Genomic DNA, 19408 nt, shown 5'->3' on the forward strand with positions numbered 1-19408 from the left:
ACTACCACTACTTCCCACTTGGTTATTATGGCTATAAGCCAAGCAGTAAAAATTAGGTAAAGGCATTAAAATCACTTCAGTTCTGCAAATATTTACCAGCAGGATACTATGTGCCAGGCCTGTGCTCAAGAAGCACATAATTCAGTGGGGGAAAGAAACACAACAAATAATTTTAATATAATAAGGCAAGGTTCAAAGGAACCACTTTATTCTAAATGAGGTTAGAGAAAGCTTCCCAAATGTCTTGCCTAAACTGAGGACTGAAGATAAGTTAAGCGGAAGATAAAAGCTGGTGGTCAGAGCAAAACAGGCAGAAGGCACGTTGTGAATGAAGACACTGTGATGTGAAAAAGTCAGCAGGATGATGATTTTAGAAGGCAGAGTGCAAGGAGGAGCAGAGGAGAGTAAAGGAGTAGTGTGACAGAATAAGGATAGGCATGCAGGGGCTAGCTCCTAGAGGGTCTTGCATGCCATGATAGAACTTAGGCGCTTTGACTCTATAAATATAGATTAGTCTTCTCAGAGTTGGCTAAGGCCCAAGCAAAAAGACTACATGTCCCAGGCGGAACTGAAAACACCACCTGAAGCAGGCCCACAAGAACACATTTCTTCAAATCTCATTTTTTAGCTTAAAACAAACAAAAAATCACATAAAATTTTAGTGTACCCCCCCTTAGATAATGACTTTGTTTCTTATTTTAATGATAAACAGAGGCAATCAGAACTACTACGTCGTTTTTCTACCGCAAACTGAATCTACAAATCCACTAGTATTTATAATCATATACTCTGCCTTTGAAGACTGTTTAATAGGTGAAATATCTCTGTTCCTATTCAAGGCCAATGTTGGGCACTGGTTTCCCATTCTCTCTTGTTTATGAAGACCTCGTTTCCTTTACTTATCCTGTCTCTTTCTTATGTCGTTATTTTTTTCTCTAGTGAATACTATGAAACATCCTTTAAAAACATCCTCTAGGGGACTTCCCTGGTGGTCCAGTGGCTAACACTCTGCGCTCCCAATGCAGGAGGCCCAGGTTCCATCCCTGGTTAGGGAATTAGGTCCCACATGCCACAACTGAGAGTTTGTATGCCACATCAAAAGATCCCAGCACAGGTAGCTAGCTAGCTAAATGAATGAATGAATTTTAATGAATGAATGTTTTTTTTAAATGATCCACATCAAAAAATAAAAATAAAAACCTTCTCTAGCCTTTAAAAACATTTTCAACCCCATATTCACTTCTAGATACTAACCCATTTCTCTGCTCTCCTATACAACAAAACTTCTCAAAAAAGTTATCTTACATGCTTTCTCCACTTTGTCACCTCCCATCCTTTCCTCAACCAATATCCCCAACTTATATCAGGTTTTTATCTCCTACTTTCTGAGATTTCCTTTGTCAAGGTCACCTCCATCATGCCAATGACCATCCTAATGGTCATTTCTTAGTCTTTACCTTACTTGATCTCTCAGCAGCATTTGACCTAGATCCCCTCTCCTTCTTCTATAAACACTTGCTATGCTGCTCTCTTGCTTTCCTTCTATCTCACCAACTGTGTCTTTTCAGTTTCTTTTGTTGGATCTTCCTTTCCTTCCCAAGCTCTCAATATTGTAGAGTAACCCAAGGCTCAGTTCTTGGATCTTTTTCTATCAACTAGGTGACTGCATTCAATATTTTGGCTTTAAATGTTATCTATGTGATGATGATTCTCCAATCTATCTCTAGCTCAACCTCTTCTAACTAGTGTATACAAGTGCCTACTTAACATTTTCACTTAGATGTATAATAAGCATTTCAGCTTATCCAAATAAAAATCCTGATACCCTGCTCTCAAATCTGCTGCTCTTTGTCTCTACCATTCACCAATTGCTTAGGCTAAAAACCTAGAAGTCATCCTTGAATACTGCATCTCCCCCAACCCCCTCTCCCAACACACTATCCATAAGGTAGTTCTGTCAGCTCTACCTTCAAAATACATTCCAAATATGACCACATAACTTCCTCTGTTGCCATCATAGTCTATGATTACCATCATTACTCTTTCCTACAACTATAATTATTTCCTAACCAATTTCTCACTTTTGTTATCACCCCTACTCTCCACTCCTTCCCCTATTCTGTTTTCCTCAGAACAGCCAGGTGGTGGAACCAAGACGCAAATCCGTATCAGACCTCAAAGCCCAGGCTCTTTTTTTTTTCTTTCAACTTTTTAAATTGGGGTATAGTTGATTAACAATGTTGTGTTAGTTTCAGGTGTACAGCAAAGTGATTCAGTTATACGTACACCTGTATCTATTCTTTTTCAAATTTCAAAGCCCAGGCTCTTAATGACTACACCCTACTGCCTCTCATTTGGATGACCAAGAGGGCAAAAGCAGAAATTCACTTTGCTTTAAATCTTTACTGAATTTAAATAGATTGGTTTTGTATTTCAACACCTTTTTTTAAAAAAAAAAATTATCTAGAATAACCAAAATGGCCATGAGTCATAAACTTGATTCAGATATCCAGCAGACACAAAACATAATTACCAAAAACTTCACTGTATTCTTTCTGATTCTTAGGCTCAGAAAGTGTCTAGAAATCAGTGGCTCTCATAGAACCCAGAATATTTTAACATTCAATAAGTGGAATGTCTATTCTACCCTACATCTGGCACTAGAATCAAGACTCTGTCTCCCCTTAACAAAAGGTTCATCATGACCCCCAGGCTGGCTTGGGTGCCTGTCTTCTGTACCTTCTTCATTGTATTGTGTTTATGCATTTACTTGTATGTATGTTCCCAGTTTTTTGATGATAGGAACTAAGCCTGATTCGTCCCCAGTTCTTAGATCAGGCACTGACACATCTTAGGTACTAAAAAAAAAAAAAATGTTTACTGAATAAATTTTAAGTTATTTGGAATAATTTTCTCACTAGTTGTTACTGGGGAAGCAGGCAGGGTGCCCAAGGTTCATGTTGAGCTGGCAGCAGCCACATTCTCAGTGTGGTTGCTCAAGATGGAGAGATTTTTGGTGCTTCCAAGAGTACATCTTGCATCACAGTAGTGAACAGGGGAGGCAAAAGCAACCATATCAAACACAAATATCATTCTGGCAAGCCATATTTGGCATGAGATCCTCTGTCCTAGGAGGAATCCCCAGGATATATTTACCAGGTCCTTAATTTCCACTTGATATCTCTGACTCAGTAAACAGATACATTCTGCCTGCTAAAGCAGCCAGCAGTATGCTATATGCTATATGAAAGTACAAAAGAAATAGAGAATAGCTTCTGACCTTATGATGCAGGAAGGGCATTAAGACAGAAATGAAAATTAACAATGTAGGCATATCCCTTAAAGGAGGATTAGAAGACTTAAGGGGTAAACAGTACAATATAATACATACTTAAAGGTCTTTAGCAATTTTGCTGAAGGAGGGACCTGGGTGGTTTGTAGGAGTTATAAGAAGGGTTCTGGAGAGGGGACTAGAAATGGATTTTGAGGGATAGGTAGGAAGACAGGACACTAAAGATATTTTATCCCAAGACTGATATCCTGGAGGGAGAGATAGTGCTTTACTCATCTTTGAATCATTACCCTTTAGCACAAAGTGTTCAATAAATATAAATGCATTTAATAAATATTCAAATAATTGATTGAATTAGTGTATAATTAATAACTGAACAGCCTTTACTTAAGTGGAAGCCATAGCCAATTCTGTCAGTAATTTTTATGAGAACCATTTAGCCAAAGGGTTTTTATTTATGCAAAAACCAAATAAAAACTGAAAAGGAAACCCACGACCATCTGTTTCTCCATCTTCTCTGGAACACAGAAAGTGAATCTAGAGCCATGGAGCATCAGAGATGGAAAAGGCCTTAGAATCTCATTTAGTCCAAACTCCCACCTTAGAGATGGGAACAGCTAGACAGCAGATGATCCATAATTATTAAGATTCTAGGAGGTACTATAGTGTATTGGAAAAAGGATGGGTTTTAGAGAACTGAGCCAAGTCTGAAACATTTAAAATATTTTTTTAAAAATCTGCTCCTTATGTAAATGTTTCCATACCTGATACTACAATAAAGCTAAGGCATAGGAACTAAAATATTCCTTTCAACTTGGTGCTTGAGCTGATGAAAAAGGAAAGCTACAATCTAACATTTAAAATATAGACAATATAGATTTGTGGGTTACCTCCATTCAACAGCATTCTCCAGAGACTTGAAGGTTTTAGGACGACCACGTAAGAAATTCTGCATGCTATTAAGTGCATCCATGGCTGTACCTAGACGTTAAACAAAAAATTTTAACCACAGCACTTAAGATATTCTGAGCATTTATACTTAATGTGTCAACTGTATACATCTCCCCTCAATGACAGCAGAATTAAGTGGCACTTGGGGAAAAAAAAGAAGCAGTTTAAGAAAATTCAGAAGACTGATGTGATAGCCAGCTTCCAAGATGGCCTCCAGTGGTTTTTGCCTCCTGGTATTCAACAGTCCCTCCACACTGAATAGGGCTGGCTGACTTATATGAGCAATAGTGTGACTTCTGATGCTGGGTCATAAAAGACATGGCAGTTTCTTTTTATATGTTAAATAAAATTATGGGACATACATACAACTGAAATATTATGCAGCCATAAAAGATGTTTATGAAGAGTTTTTGATGACATGTAAAATTATTACATAATGTGGGGTGTGGGAAAAATGGGTGAAGGTGTGAAAAGTATGATCTTCCAGTTATAAAATAAATAAGTCCTAGGGATGTAACATACAGCATGGTGACTATAGTTAATACTGTACTGCCTATTTGAAAATTGCTAAGAGAATAGATCTTAAAAGTTCTCATCACAAGAAAAAAAATATGTAACTATGTGTGGTGATAGATGTTAACTAGATATATTGTGGTGATCATTTCACAATATATACATATATTAAATCATTTTGTACAGCTGAAACTAATGCAAAGTTATATGTCAATTGTATCCCAATAAAAAAATACTGGGAATGCCTCTGCCACAAAATAACATTAAAAAAAGATATAAAAGACAGAGGAACATACTTCGAGATGAGAGAAGTCATATATAATAAATAAAAACAAAATAACAATAATCTACCATGGATGTTTTCTGTAAGTCAAAGATTTTGATTTGCTCAGCACTAAAAAAACTTACCTTCCACAACATCGATCATGCACAGACCCAAGAGGCTTGGTACCAGGTTGGATGATGCTGTGTGGACTGCAATAGCACCACCCATGCTATGTCCAATGAGCATAATTGGAGGAGGAAGGTCCCCATACATGGCTTCAACCACATTGCCAACATCTCTGCAAAGAGAAGGAAAAAAAGCATGGAATGTACTCTGACAACACTGTAAAGATAGTTTTATTTCCTAACTCTCCCTTTTGATCTGTAACTAACAGTCCTAGGACTGTAAAGGTCTACTGGACCATCTTGCAAATGTACCTACGTAAACGTCCTAACACCCCGGCCCCGCAGTGTAGCCACACAGCTAGCTCTTCTGATAAATGGAAGTTTAAGGACTAAGAACCAAATTTTCTAATTTTCCTTTACATCACACCTTCACTATTCCACACATTTAGTACAATCACATAAACATATACCTTTATTTTAAACGTAAGCTTGAAACTCTGGACAAATCATTTAACTGCTCTATGCCTCAGTTTACCCATCCATAAAACAGGAAAACAATTTTAAGCATTGTAATGTAGTGAAGTTTGACGTCACAAGATGAATTGCAGCCCCAGTTTATTTTTTACTATGTGGACTTGGATTAGCTACTTAATCTCTCAGATAAAGTTTCAACATCTATAAAATGAAGATAAGAATATCAGTTACTATTCTGGATTGCTTTGAGGATTAACTGAGACACTGAATGTAAAACTACTTTGAAAAGAGTAAAGTGCTATTCAAACGTTAACTATTATTTACAATTTGTTATGTAAAGTTGTTTGAAGTATGAACACAAATTTAGTGTTCTGAGAAACTAGAAAGATGTTCAGAGCTAATTTTTATTGGCTTCTGTTCCAGTCTTTATGAGTGGATCTATTTAACAAAGTCAAACCTCAAAGCTTTGAAAATGAGAAGTAAAGCAGGAACTTTGGTTTTTATTTGCATATGGGCCTTCTATGCTATAGCAATAGCAATAGGTAAGTAAGACCTATGTGTTTCTAGAGACCACTGTCTCTACTGTCTTCTTTTGTGAGTGGGTCAGTCAACTTCAAAAGACAGTTTTGTCTTGCTGAGTGTCACTACATATCTCAGGCACTCACACAATGTTAGCCAAATACAGCAGTTGTGAATGTAGGGACACAGCCATTCAGATATGGTCTCCACAGTATTCAGAATGGCAAAGGTAAATGTTATTAATTATTTATGAAGGAATTAATCTTAAAAATCTCATACAACAATTACAGATGTGAATAGGGTAGTGGTAGCATCTGCAGACAATCTAAATGCGAGATAAAGCCACGCAATTTTATAAGTGAAAACAAATAATAGTTTAATATTCCTTTGGAGTTAAATTTAAGGCTAAAATTTTTGGTTCATAACAGAAATAATGAGTAAAATAAAAGGATGCTATGAAAGATTATCTAGTCAGTAACTGGATGTACCACAATTTTGGTAGATGACTTCTAGGGGGATTCTATCATATTTATTAATACTAGCTCATTTCCTGAGAAGCAGTATAGCGTATCACAGACATAACAGAAAAAGGAGTATCAGAGTAACTCAGATCTCGGCTCTTCTACTTTCAGTGGAGTTGCATTTTATGTAAGGTTTAGGTTCTGAAATTGATGTCAAAGGCAAAAATCATGCTGTCAGTGCTACTTGAAAACCCCTCTAATTGCCCATTAAGATGCCCATTTTGAGATTTTTGTTTCATAGAATGATTGAACTCAGAAACAATATAAATGTTTTATTGCTTCAACTATTTCAGCAAGAATCCAACTTGTTGGCCCTTCTGATTCTTAGTAATTATCTTCATCTATTATAGAAGTTTTAATCATTAATTTTCTTTTTAACTTTTTGTGTGAGTTAGCAACTTATTGTCTCTTGGCTCTCATTCACCCTTTATTTCATGTTCTGCAAAACTGGATGAGGCTTTTAAATAGTTTTCCTTTGCCAGCCAGCAAGATGTTAAGCTATGCCAACAGAGGGCAAAGGAGAGATACTGCAGAAAAAGAGGGTTTTGTTCCTGGTTTGCACTGACTCCACAAGCTCCTGTAGTTTGTGTAGCACCCAAGACCTGAAGCACACACAGCTTCCCCAGGGCCTAGCTCCTGCAACACAGGAGGCGTCTCCAAGCACTCCATCCCTCCATCCCCAATGTTCCTTTTCCCCCTCTAGCTTTTTCTTTTTTTGTAGTAGGACTCACTTATCCATTTATTAAGTCACTGTTGAGTTTCTACACAGGCCAGGTACTGTGGCAGGTCTGGGGGTACAGCGGTAAAAAGGGCCGACAAGTCCCCTTCTTCATGGAGCTTACGTTTGCAGGGAGGGGAAGTGAGCAAAGAGGTACTGAAAATCCAAGTATAAACTGGGATAATACTATGAAGGAGGGGTATAGGGAGCTGTTTGAACCTAATGGGAGGTTCATCTTTGTTTTTGGTTTTTTTTAACATCTTTTTTTTTTAATGTTTAGCAAAATGTTTTTCTTTCTTTTTTAACATCTTTCTTGGAGTATAATTGCTTTACAATGGTGTGTTAGTTTCTGCTGTATAACAAAGTGAATCAGCTATACGTATACATATATCCCCATACCTCCTCCCTCTTGGGTCTCACTCCTACCCTCCTTATCCCACCCCTCTAGGTGGTCACAAAGCACAGAGCTGATCTCCCTGTGCTATGTGGCTGCTTCCCACTAGCTATCTACTTTACATTTGGTAGTGTATATATGTCCATGCCACTGTCTCACTTTGTCCCAGCTTACCCTCCCACTCCCTGTGTCCTCAAGTCCATTCTCTATGTCTGCGTCTTTATTTCTGTCCTTCGCCTAGGTTCTTCGGAACCTTTTTTTTTTTTTTTGAGATTCCATACATATGTGTTAGCATATGGTATTTAGTTTTCTCTTTCTGACTTACTTTACTCTGTATGACAGACTCTAGGTCCATCCACCTCACTACAAATAACAACATTTCATTTTTTATGGCTGAGTAATATTCCATTGTATATATTTGCCACATCTTCTTTATCCATCATCTGTCGATGGACATTTAGATTACTTCCATGTCCTGGCTATTGTAAATAGTGCTGCAGTGAACACTGTGGTACATGTCTCTTTTTGAATTATGGTTTTCTCAGGGTATATGCCCAGTAGTGGGATTGCTGGGTCATATGGTAGTTCTATTTTTAGTTTTTTTAAGGAACCTCCATACTGTTCTCCATAGTGGCTGTATCAATTTACATTCCCACCAACAATGTAAGAGGGTTCCTTTTTCTCCACACCCTCTCCAGCATTTATTGCTTGTAGAGTTTTTGATGATGGCCATTATGACTGGTGTGAGGTGATACCTCATTGTAGTTTTTATTTGCATTTCTCTAATGATTAGTGATACTGAGCATCCTTTCATGTGTTTGTTGGTCCCTTCTAGCTTTATTGAAGTATAATTGGTATATTAAAAATGGTGCATAATTGGGGCTTCCCTGGTAGTGCAGTGGTTAAGAATCCGCCTGCCAACGCAGCGGACACAGGTTTGAGCCCTGGTCCGGGAAGATTCCACATGCCGCGGAGCAGCTCAGCCCGTGTGCCACAACTACTGAGCCTGCGCTCTAGACCCTGCAAGCTACAACTACTGTGCCCGTGTGCACAACTACTGAAGCCCACGCACCTAGAGCCAGCTCTGCAACAAGAAAAGCCACTGCAATGAGAAGCACTCGCACCACAACAAAGAGTAGCCCCCGCTCACTGCAACTAGAGAAAGCAGCAACGAAGACCCAAAGCAGCCAAAAATAAATAAATTAAATAAATAAATTAAAAAAAAAAACAACTGTAGGCATTATGTTGTACAGCAGATCTCTGGAACCACCCCCAATATTTTCGTTGCAAAGTGCCACTGGTGAGATACCTCCCTGTGAACAGCTTCTCCTGCACCCTAAAGGGCAGATTTCTGACAAGTTCTGCCATGTAACATAGTATCCAAGTGACTTCTCTGCCTTCAGTAAGCCACCATTGTGCCTTCTCCAACAAGGTCTAGATCTCAACCTCTTCCACTCAGGTTCCATCTCAGTCTGAGGGGAAATATGAAGTGGCTGCTTCTTACATCTGCTATTCCTAGTCTTTACTTCTCTCTGTTTTTCAAGTTTTTTTCCAGCTTTCTGAGATATAACTGATAAGTAAAATTGTAATATATTTAAAGTATACGATGTGATGATTTGAAATACGTATACACTGTGACATGATTCCCACAATCAAGTTAATTAACCCTCTAGTCTTTACTTCTTACTAGCCAATTCCTCAGTACTCCAATCCCGTTACAGTTAACAAATCTTTATATTAAACTTTCCTTGTTTAAATTACTGTGTGGTTTCTCTCTCCCAATTGTCCCAGACTGATACATTATTAGGCAATGTTTCCTTAAGGTCATCAATTAATTCTTTAATTTCTTCTTGAATGTCAGTCAAGCCATCATCACCCTTGTCTGACTGCCTGGCCACTTAGATGATGTATTTCATTTTTTTGTCTACAGTCAAGAAACGCTTTAAAACTTATTCACAAATCTTTCTATAGGTATCACTAACAAGCTTGATTATTTTGGGCTTTATTGTTCTCACATTACAAAGGAACAACTGAAGGAGCAGATTCTTGGCTCTCTTTTCATGGTTTCTCAGGCACATGTTTATTGAGTGGAATGGTCCTCTCACAGTGTTGTTTCTCTCTCTCTGCCAAGCACTATGTTGAATGATCACAATTCTAGTCTATTAACTGTGGGACCTCATGCAGTTATTCAACCCATCTGAGCCAGTTTTCTCATTGGTAAAAAAGTGATAATATTTACACTACAGACTAATTAAAATAATTAATTTATCCTTAACAAATGTTTAATTTACACTTAATGAAGCACATAAATAGCACCTACTATACAATACATAAATAACACCTACTATAACAATACAATTATCGTCACATGACTTTGGGTTCTGAAGGAAGAACAGTTTACTCATGGATTAAAGCTGCTAAAGTAAAAAGGGACAAGATATTTTTGGTGCCAAAAATACACTTGAGAGAGCATGCATTAAGCACATGAGAGAGTACGTATTAAAAGCAGGGTAGCTGGAAAAATCCTGTTTACAATATAGAATAGTGGTCTCCAAACACCAGTCATGGGACTGGCTGCATCAGATTCCTTTATAGAAATTTATCAAAATCTAAATGCCCAGACCCACTGGTAGAAGCACTAATTCAATAGGTCTGGGGTAGGGCCAAATCATCTGTACTTCAATCACTTCTCAGATGATTCTGATGAGTGGCCAGGTTTGAGAGCCACTGCATGTGCTATACTCATCTTTTAGTTTGAGGCCCAGGGTATAATCAGTTATTCTTTAATACCCTGTTTTTGTCTTACTATAACGCTTGACAAAGAATGTGGGCAGGATATCTTAAGAACGTCTTACAGAGCCCTTTGCATACAACTACTTTTCAAGCATGGGTCCCCAATAGATATTCAGATTCTACTCAACCCTGTCAACAGAAGAAAACTTTTCAAAAGCCAACACAAACTAAACTGTGCCTTGAAGAATTTTCAAATGCTTTAAGTGATGACCATCACATTGAATATACCAAGGAAGATGGAGGTTTCTTTCAATATTAAACAGTAAAGTAACACCAGATATAGAGGAAAGAGAAAAGAAGTAAAATTTTCTCTGTGTTATTTGTTGTTCAACAATCTCACCAGGAGAGTGATAAACTATTATTTATAATAGTAATGGAAGCCAGGTGATTGTATAAACAGTATTAGATGACTTACTTTGCCATGGTTTCTGCAGACAGGTCTTCAGAATTCTTGACTTTTGTTTCACCTAAAAAGAAAATATTTTAAAAATAAAATTCCCATGAAGATAAATCATAAAAGCAAGAGTATTTGCTTTCAAAAAATCTCACCTTGGGATAATGAAATGGGAATTTTATAATGGTATATGATGGGCATAGCAAGGATTTTCTGTTACAGACGTATCTTTATAGTTGGCCATCTGAAGAAGGATAATTACAGTAGCAAAGATTTTTCCACATTCTTCATACATTACCAGCATCAGAATTTGGTTACGTTAGTGGACATTTTCTTAGCTAAACAACAATATATATATATATATGTGTGTATAAAAATATTTATGAAAACTGAAAGCTAGGACTTCCCTCTAAATGCACAAATGGAACAGCCCAAGCCACAATGAAATCTCTAATATTTAACACTATTCAAAGGGCTTGGCAAATATATCATTGAGTCAGTGACTAATTAAGAACTTCACTCACCATGACCTCGAAGATCCAAAGCCACAATCCTACATTGAACCCTACTAATGATTGCTGCCTAGGAGGAAGAGGAAAAGGAAAAGTATTCAGATACATCTGGGTTAGCAAATCTTTCCCCATTACCAATGATAACTTTGTCAGATGAACTGCCATCAGAATTCAAGGATCTCAAGAGAATCAAGAGACTTTCCACTTTAAAGCAAAATTTTAAAAATAATGATTCTCTGCTTTTTGTGTGCATATTCTGGTTATATCCCAACTTCAAAATATGGCTTTCTCCACCTAAATTCCTCTTTAAAACTTAACTCTTCCTAGCTTTTCATAAAACAGAATAAGCACCTTTATACAATGACCCTCTGAGCTTTACTATTACTTATGATTTTCATCCATACTCACTGGTTATCTTTTCCCTAATCTGGAAGGGAAATTCTCTAGGTAAGGACCATGAGTCAGTTTATATCTAGGCTCAGGATATCACACAAATGTGACACTCAGATCATGAAATAACCTTGAAAGCAGCCCAAGTCATGAAATCTACCAAAGATTCACTTAAGACAGAGCAGGAATACACATAAGTTTGTACCAGTTAAACAAAAATATATTGAAAAAGAAATCATAATATCATGAGGAAGTATAATTTCAGAGGTTTAAACAAGCCTGAAATAATTGAGGATCTTCTTCCTCAAATGAACTAGTTTCTTTGACAATAATATATCACAATTGGTGTAAATGTCATCAACACTTTTTTAACTTTTAAGAATAAGATAGGAAAACTATCTAGGCTAACTCTTACATTTTATGAATGAGGAAACTGAAGTCAAGAGAAAGGAAATTATTTGCTCAGGGTCATGCAACTAGTAACAAAAATAAGACCAGAATCAAGGTAAGATACTAACATAACAGTCAATGTATACCATAAAACAAATCAGAGCTCTTAAATCACATTTTCCCCTCATTTTATTTTTAACTGATTAAAACATATTTTGAATATATTCACATTATAATAAAAATGTTGAAAATTTAGGAAATTAATAAGAGAGGAGAAAAAACTCCTCTGATTTGCCATCCATATGTCATCTCTTTGGATATTTCCTATGATCATTTTCCCCAGCTCTGTCAAAATATTATTGATTTATAACATATGTAAGTTTAAGGTGTTCAATGGGATAATTTGATATATGTGTATAATGCAAAATGGTTACCACAATAATCTCCATCCCCTCACATAATTACCATTTGTGTGTGTGTGTGTGGGGGGGGGACACAACATTTAAGATCTACTCTCTTAACAACTTTCAAGTATTAATACTGTATAATTAATTACAGTCACCATCCTGTACATTAGATCCCCAGAACTAATTCATCTTATAGCTGGGAGTTTGTACCCTTTCACCGACATCTCCCCATTTCCCCCACCTCCCAGCCCTTGACAACCACCATTCTAATCTCTATTTCATGAATTCAGCATTTTTAGATTCCACGTAGACATTTTAGATTCCACAATAACATTATTTGTCTTTCTCTATCTTATTTCACCTAGCATAATGCCCTCAAGGTCCTCCATGTTATTGCAAAAGGCAGGATTCCCTTTTTCATGGCTGAATATTCCTGTGTGTGTGTGTGTGTGTGTGTGTGTGTGTGTGTGTGTGTGTGTGTGTGTGTGTGTGTGTGACATTTTCTTTATCCATTCATCCACTGATTGATCCTTAGGTTGTTTCCATGTTGTGGTTATTGCAAATGACATTGCTGTGAACATGGAAGTGCAGCTATCTCTTCAAGATCATTTTTTCATTTCTTGCAGATATACAGAAGTGGAATTGCTGGATCTTACAGGAGTACTATTTTTAATTTTTTGAAGAAACTCCATACTGTTTTCCATAGTTTGGCTATACCAATTTACATTCCCATCAACAGTGCAGAAGGGTTCCTTTTTCTCTACAGGCTCATCAACACTTGTTTCTTGCCTTTTTAATAGCCATTTTAATAGGTGTGAGGTGATATCTCATTGTGGTTTTGATTTGCATTTTCCTGATGATTAGTGATAGCAACCATCTTTTCATGCACCTGGTTGCCATTTGTATGTCTTCTTTGGAAAAATGTCTATTCAAGTCTTTTGTCCACTTTTAAATTGGATTGGTTTTTTTTGCTATTGAATTGTATGAGTCCCTTATATATTTTGGATATTAATCCCTTATCAGATAAATGGTCTGCAAATATTTTCTCCCATTCTGTAGGCTGCATTTTTATTTTGCTGACTTTTTTTTCTTTTTTTTTTTCTGTGCAGAAGTTTTTTAGTTTGATGTAGTCCCAACTTGTTTATTATTGCTTTTGTTCCTTGCACTTTTGGTGCCATATCCAAAAATCACTGCCACAGGGCTTTCTCCTTGTTTTCTTTCAGTAGTTTTATAGGTTCAGGTCTTACATTTAAGTTTTTAATCCATTTCAAAGTAATTTTTGTGAGTGATGTAAGATAGGGGTCTAATTTCATTCTTCTGCATGGAGTTATTCAGTTTTCCCAACACCATTTATTTTAGAGATTATCTTTTCCTCATTGAGTCTTCTTGGATCCCTTGTCAATTATTAGTTGATTGTATATGTGTGGGTTTATTCCTGAGGTTTCAATTCTGTTCCATTGGCCTATGTTTCTATTTTCATGCCAGTACAATATTATTTTGACTACTATAACTTTGTAATAAAGTTTGAGATCAGGAATTGTGTTGTCTCTAGCTTTCTTCTTTCTCAGGATTGCTTTGGCTACCTGGGGTCTTTTGTTGTTCCACAGAAATTTTAGGATTGTTTTTTCTATTTCTGTGAAAAATGTCATTGGAATTTTGAAGGGGATTGCATTGAATCTGTAGATGGCTTTGTGTAGTAGACATTTTAACAATATTAATTCTCATGATCCATGAACATGGGCTATCTGTTTGTGTCTTCTTCAATTTCTTTCATCAATGTCTTATAATTTTCAATGTACAGATCTTTCACCTCCTTGGTTAAATTTATTCCTAAGCATTTTATTTTCTGATGCTATTGTAAATGGGATTGTTTTCTTTATTTCTTTTCCAGATAATTCATTGTTAGTGTATTTAATCATATTTTAAAAATCACCTAGAAAATCAAGTCTGTTTCTACTTCCAATACGCTAATGAATATCTTTAAAGAGAACAAAGGACTAAAATTCTAATATACTTTGCTATTTGCTCCTGAAAGCTAATTTACAGGAGTTATTTAATGCATTATGGTGGTACTAAAGCTTTAAATGCCAAAAACAAATCTGTATTTTGGAAATAAAATTAAGTGGCAAAGATAGTGTCAAATTTGCCTGATTGCTGTACTTTAAAAAAAGAAAGGTAAAACTAGGTCCACAAAACAGCAACGAAATATTCATTTGAAGGCAGTAAATGTCAATTCCAATTTTAAATTGAAAGCAAGAATTCAAAATCTTATGTGCCTGTCAGAAAACACTGACAATAATACTAAAAACAGATTTTTCACTCACTTATTTAACAAATCTAAAGTGCATCTGCTAAAAGTCTGGCACCAATTGAGTAATGGGGTTACAGCACGAAAAAGACAGTCAATGTTCCTGCTCCCATGACGTTTACATTCTAGTTTGGTGGAGGAAGACTAGTAATCAATGAATGAGCAAAGTAAATTCAGAAAGTAATACATTTTATAGATAATAAAAAATTGTGAGAGCATGTCTATGCCTCTAGATCTCACTTCAAATAGTACAACTCTGCCACTTCTGGAATGGTTGAGTAAAAAGCAGCTATTTAAGAACTAGACTTATCCAACCATTTTCTCAATAGAAGTTGTGGTGTTAGTAATAACAGCAACAACAGTAGAATGTAATTTTTATTAAATCTTACTATGTATCAGGCACCAATCTAATTACTTCAAATGAATTATCTAACTTTCTCCTCACAACTCTTTTATTTAGATACAATTTTCATCATGTTACAAGTGAGAACATTTTACACAGAGGTTTGGTAACTTGCCCAGGGACAAACAGCTAATAAGTGGTGAGGCCAAAATTAAAGTCTGAACAGCCTGATTCCAGGTGGTTCACAACCCTGGCTGCGTAACAGAATCACATAAGGAGCTTCAGGAAATACTGCTACCCAGGTACTAACCCACCAGAAATTCTGATTTAAGTGATCTGGGTAGGGGTCCAGGATATCAACGCATTTTAGAGTTCCCCAAGTGATTCTAATGTACAAAGTTTAGCCTAGCTCTAGAGTAGAGAATAAGAGTCAAGACTGGAAGTTAGATCTGGGTATTCTGTACCACTTTATTATCTCACTAAATTATCTCCCTGAGAAGTAGGCTGGGAAAATATTAGCCCAAATTTTGTTGCTGACAAAACAGGTTCTGAGAGGTATTGGTGAAGGTGTGGAGAAATAGGTATCCTCACAGACACATAAAATCCTCAAACTTTATAATGCTGGCTAATCTGATAAGTGAAAAGTGGTATTCTTTTATTTTAGTTTATATTTTACTCATTAATAGTAAGGTAGAGATATGGGGATATATGTATAACTGATTCACTTTGTTATAAAGCAGAAACTAACACACCATAGTAAAGCAATTATACTCCAATAAAAACGTTAAAAAAATAGTAAGGTAGACCCATTTTTATAAGTTTATCAGTTATTTATATTTCCTCTTCTGTGAACTACCACTTTGTATCTCTTGCTCATTTTTCTACCGGATTATCTTTTTCTTACTGCTTTTTGGGAGTGTTTTTTTTTTTTTTAATGTTTATTTATTTGGCTGTGTGGAGTCTTTGTTGCGGTGCGCAGGCTCTTCATTGCGACGCACGGGCTTCTCTCTAGTTGTGGCAGACAGGCACCAGAGCATGCGGGCACAGTAGTTGCAGCGTGTGGGCTCCAGAGCACATGGACTTGTGGGCTCTCTATTTGTGGCACGCGAGCTCTAGAGCACACAGGCTTAGTTGCCCCACAGCGTGTGGGATGTTAGTTCCCCGACCAGGGATCAAACCCGTGTCCCCCGCATTGGAAGGCGGATTCTTAACCACTGGACCATCAGGGAAGTCCCGGTAGTTTTTTTTAATATAATGAAACTGTTAACCCTTTGTTATTCATATTGCATGTATTCCAAATACTTTTTACCTAGCACATAGCTTGTGTTTTAATTTTAAGATATCTTGTCTAGGAGTTTTTCATTTTGGCAAAGTTGAATTTATCAACCTTTCTTTTATGGCTTTTTCTTCTTCTGGCTGCTCCAAGGTCATATATGAATATTCTTACAGTTTGTTTTTTAAATTCAGTAGTTTAATCCATTTGGGTTTTTTTATATTAACTTATTTTTAAACATGGGCCTATTTCTTGATTCTTTCTGCCAATAACCATACTATTGATAGAGTTTTAGAATATGTTCTGATATATGAGAGGGCAAGTCCCTTCCCTCTTGCTCTTTTTCAAAATTATCTCAGCAGTCACTGGGCATTTATTCTGTGTGAATTTTAGAGTCTCATGAAAAATCCCATTGAGATTTAGGGGAGTTAGATTCATACAGGAACATGATTTATTTCTCTATTCAGGTTTTCCTTTATATTCTTCTGTACTGTTTCCTCCATAAATGTCTTATAAGTTAAAACAAGTAAAACTTATTCCCAGTTATTTTATAGTTTTGTCACTTTTATGGATAGAATAATTTTTCCTCTTATATTTCCAAATCCAGTAACTGCTAATATTTAGGAAAAGTAGATTTTTTTATATTTACTTTGTAAACTATGGCTTCACTAGTAGTTTGCCAGTTGATTTTCTTTGGTTTTCTAGAGAGACAGTATTTACAAGTAATGACAGTTCTCACTCTTTTCAAAACTTTAAAACTCATTTTTCCTTCTTGTTTTATTGTTTGGCTAGAAGCTCCAGTATACTGTTGAAAATAGCACCCCTATCTTGTCTCTGACTTTAAAAGTGTCTCTTTTACCACTAGGTATATTTATGTAATTTTCTGGTATATAAACTTAATAAAGTTAAGAAAGTTTTTCATCTATTCCTAATTGCCAAGAGTTTTCAACATACTGGGTGTTGTACTTGATCAAGTCCTTTTTTCGTATCAAATGAGGCGAGAGATTAATTACACTGATAGATTTTCTAATGCTGGACCATTCTCACATTCCTGGGATAAAACCTAGTTGGTCAATGTATTACTATTTTACTACACTACTGGAGTCAATCTGCTGTTATTTTATTTAGGATTTTGCATCTATTTTATAACCGAAATTGGCTCACAGTTTTCTTGCAGTCTTTGCCTGGTTTTGGTATTAGACTGATGTTACCTTCACAAATGAATTGGGTAACTTAAAAGAGTACTACTCTAAGTAGTACTTTTATGTGGTGAAAAATTTTAATTAAACTTTCTCCTCGGGAAAAGAAACTAACACTCCATAAGATATCAAATACTTAGAATTAATAAGAGACAGCCTTTTAACTAGTCTTGCTGTCTCCATCTATGTCTCCTGCCCAACCCATCATCTATACTAGCATCCTGATTATTCTAAAGCTCTTCAATGACTTCCCATTGACTAAAACAGCGATACTCAATTACACAAGTAGGTAGATGTGTATCATAATGCTCAGTTTCCCAGAACTTTACAATCTCGGTGTGTTTGCAATTGTTTCATGCAAATCAGACTTTCGATACCCCTTCTCTAATTCTGACATGCCTAAAATACGTTTATGGACAGGAGAAGTTTTGTGTTTAAAAATAGCTCCCTCTATAACCCTGAACTAAAGGATAGGGGTGCAATTCCCTAGCCAGGCATACAAGGCCCCCCCATAATTTTGTTCCTGTGATCTCTCTAGTCACCTCTTTCCCTGCTCCCTACCATTATACTTTATACTCGAGCTACTTATAACTTCCAAAACATACTTCACTGTTACACTCTTCACTGCCTTTGTACTCATCTCTCCTTGAAATGCCTCTCTACTAATCTAATTTCTATTCAGTCTTTAAAGCCCAGATGTCCCTTCTCTTATGAAACTTTCTTTAATCTCCCCCCTCAACCATCATCAGAGTTAATAATTCCCTCCTCTGTTACTTTTGTATCTTGTACATAGATGCTATAAACTCATCTAACAACTGAGTGCTTTTTTAAAAAAAATATTTATTTATTTGGCTGTGTCGGGTCTTAGTTGTGGCATGCTGGCTCCAGAGTGCGTGGGCTTAGTTGCCCTGTGGCATGTGCGATCTCAGTTCCCTGACCAGGGATCTAACCTGCATCCCCTGCATTGGAAGGCGGATTCTTAACCACTGGACCACCAGGGCCGTCCTGACAACTGAGTGCTTGAGTCAAGCACTTTATTAAGAACCTCATAACTTTTGTTCAGTCTCATAACCACTCTATTATAACTAGGTAGTATTATATCCATTTTACAAATTAAGAAACTAAAGCATGATAGATTAAGTTGTGTTGAGATTCAAATCCCAGTCTGAGATAAAAGCTTCTTAAAATTTTTGCTGTATTATCTATATATATATATGTTATCTCCATTTTTCCTATTTTCCCCATTACACTTAAAACATCATATAAAAACAAGAGGGGCTTCCCTGGTGGCGCAGTGGTTGGGAGTCCGCCTGCCAATGCAGGGGACATGGGTTCGTGCCCCGGTCCGGGAGGATCCCGCGTGCCGCGGAGCGGCTGAGCCCGAGGGCCATGGCCGCTGGGCCTGCGCGTCCGGAGCCTGTTGCTCCTCAACGGGAGAGGCCACAGCAGTAGGACGCCCGTGTACCGCAAAAAAAAAACAACAAGAGGATACATTTAATTCTCCAATGTATCTATAGCACCTAGCATAATGCCTGGCACAAAGTAGTGGTTTAAGTATTTGCTGATTGGCTGATCTTATTAAAGAGTGAACTCTCATTTCTCTGTCCTTAGTAACCCAGCACGAAAC

At 36.7% G+C, this 19408-nt stretch overlaps 1 protein-coding gene across 2 annotated transcripts in view; it reads right to left on the bottom strand.

Moving 5' to 3' along the window:
• The window catches only part of PPME1 (protein phosphatase methylesterase 1), a 96213-nt gene that overhangs the window by 39789 nt on the left and 37016 nt on the right, over positions 1-19408 (bottom strand). For both annotated transcript variants that reach the window (XM_060018287.1, XM_060018286.1), the window contains exons 4-7: positions 11484-11541; positions 10981-11032; positions 5165-5319; positions 4183-4273 (exon numbers count right to left, since the gene is read on the bottom strand). In XM_060018287.1, coding sequence (XP_059874270.1) covers positions 4183-4273; positions 5165-5319; positions 10981-11032; positions 11484-11541 — 356 coding nt within the window. The remainder of the gene's footprint in view (positions 1-4182; positions 4274-5164; positions 5320-10980; positions 11033-11483; positions 11542-19408) is intronic.

This window comes from Delphinus delphis, chromosome 8, assembly GCF_949987515.2.
Source record: "Delphinus delphis chromosome 8, mDelDel1.2, whole genome shotgun sequence".
Taxonomy (NCBI): Eukaryota; Metazoa; Chordata; class Mammalia; order Artiodactyla; family Delphinidae; genus Delphinus; species Delphinus delphis.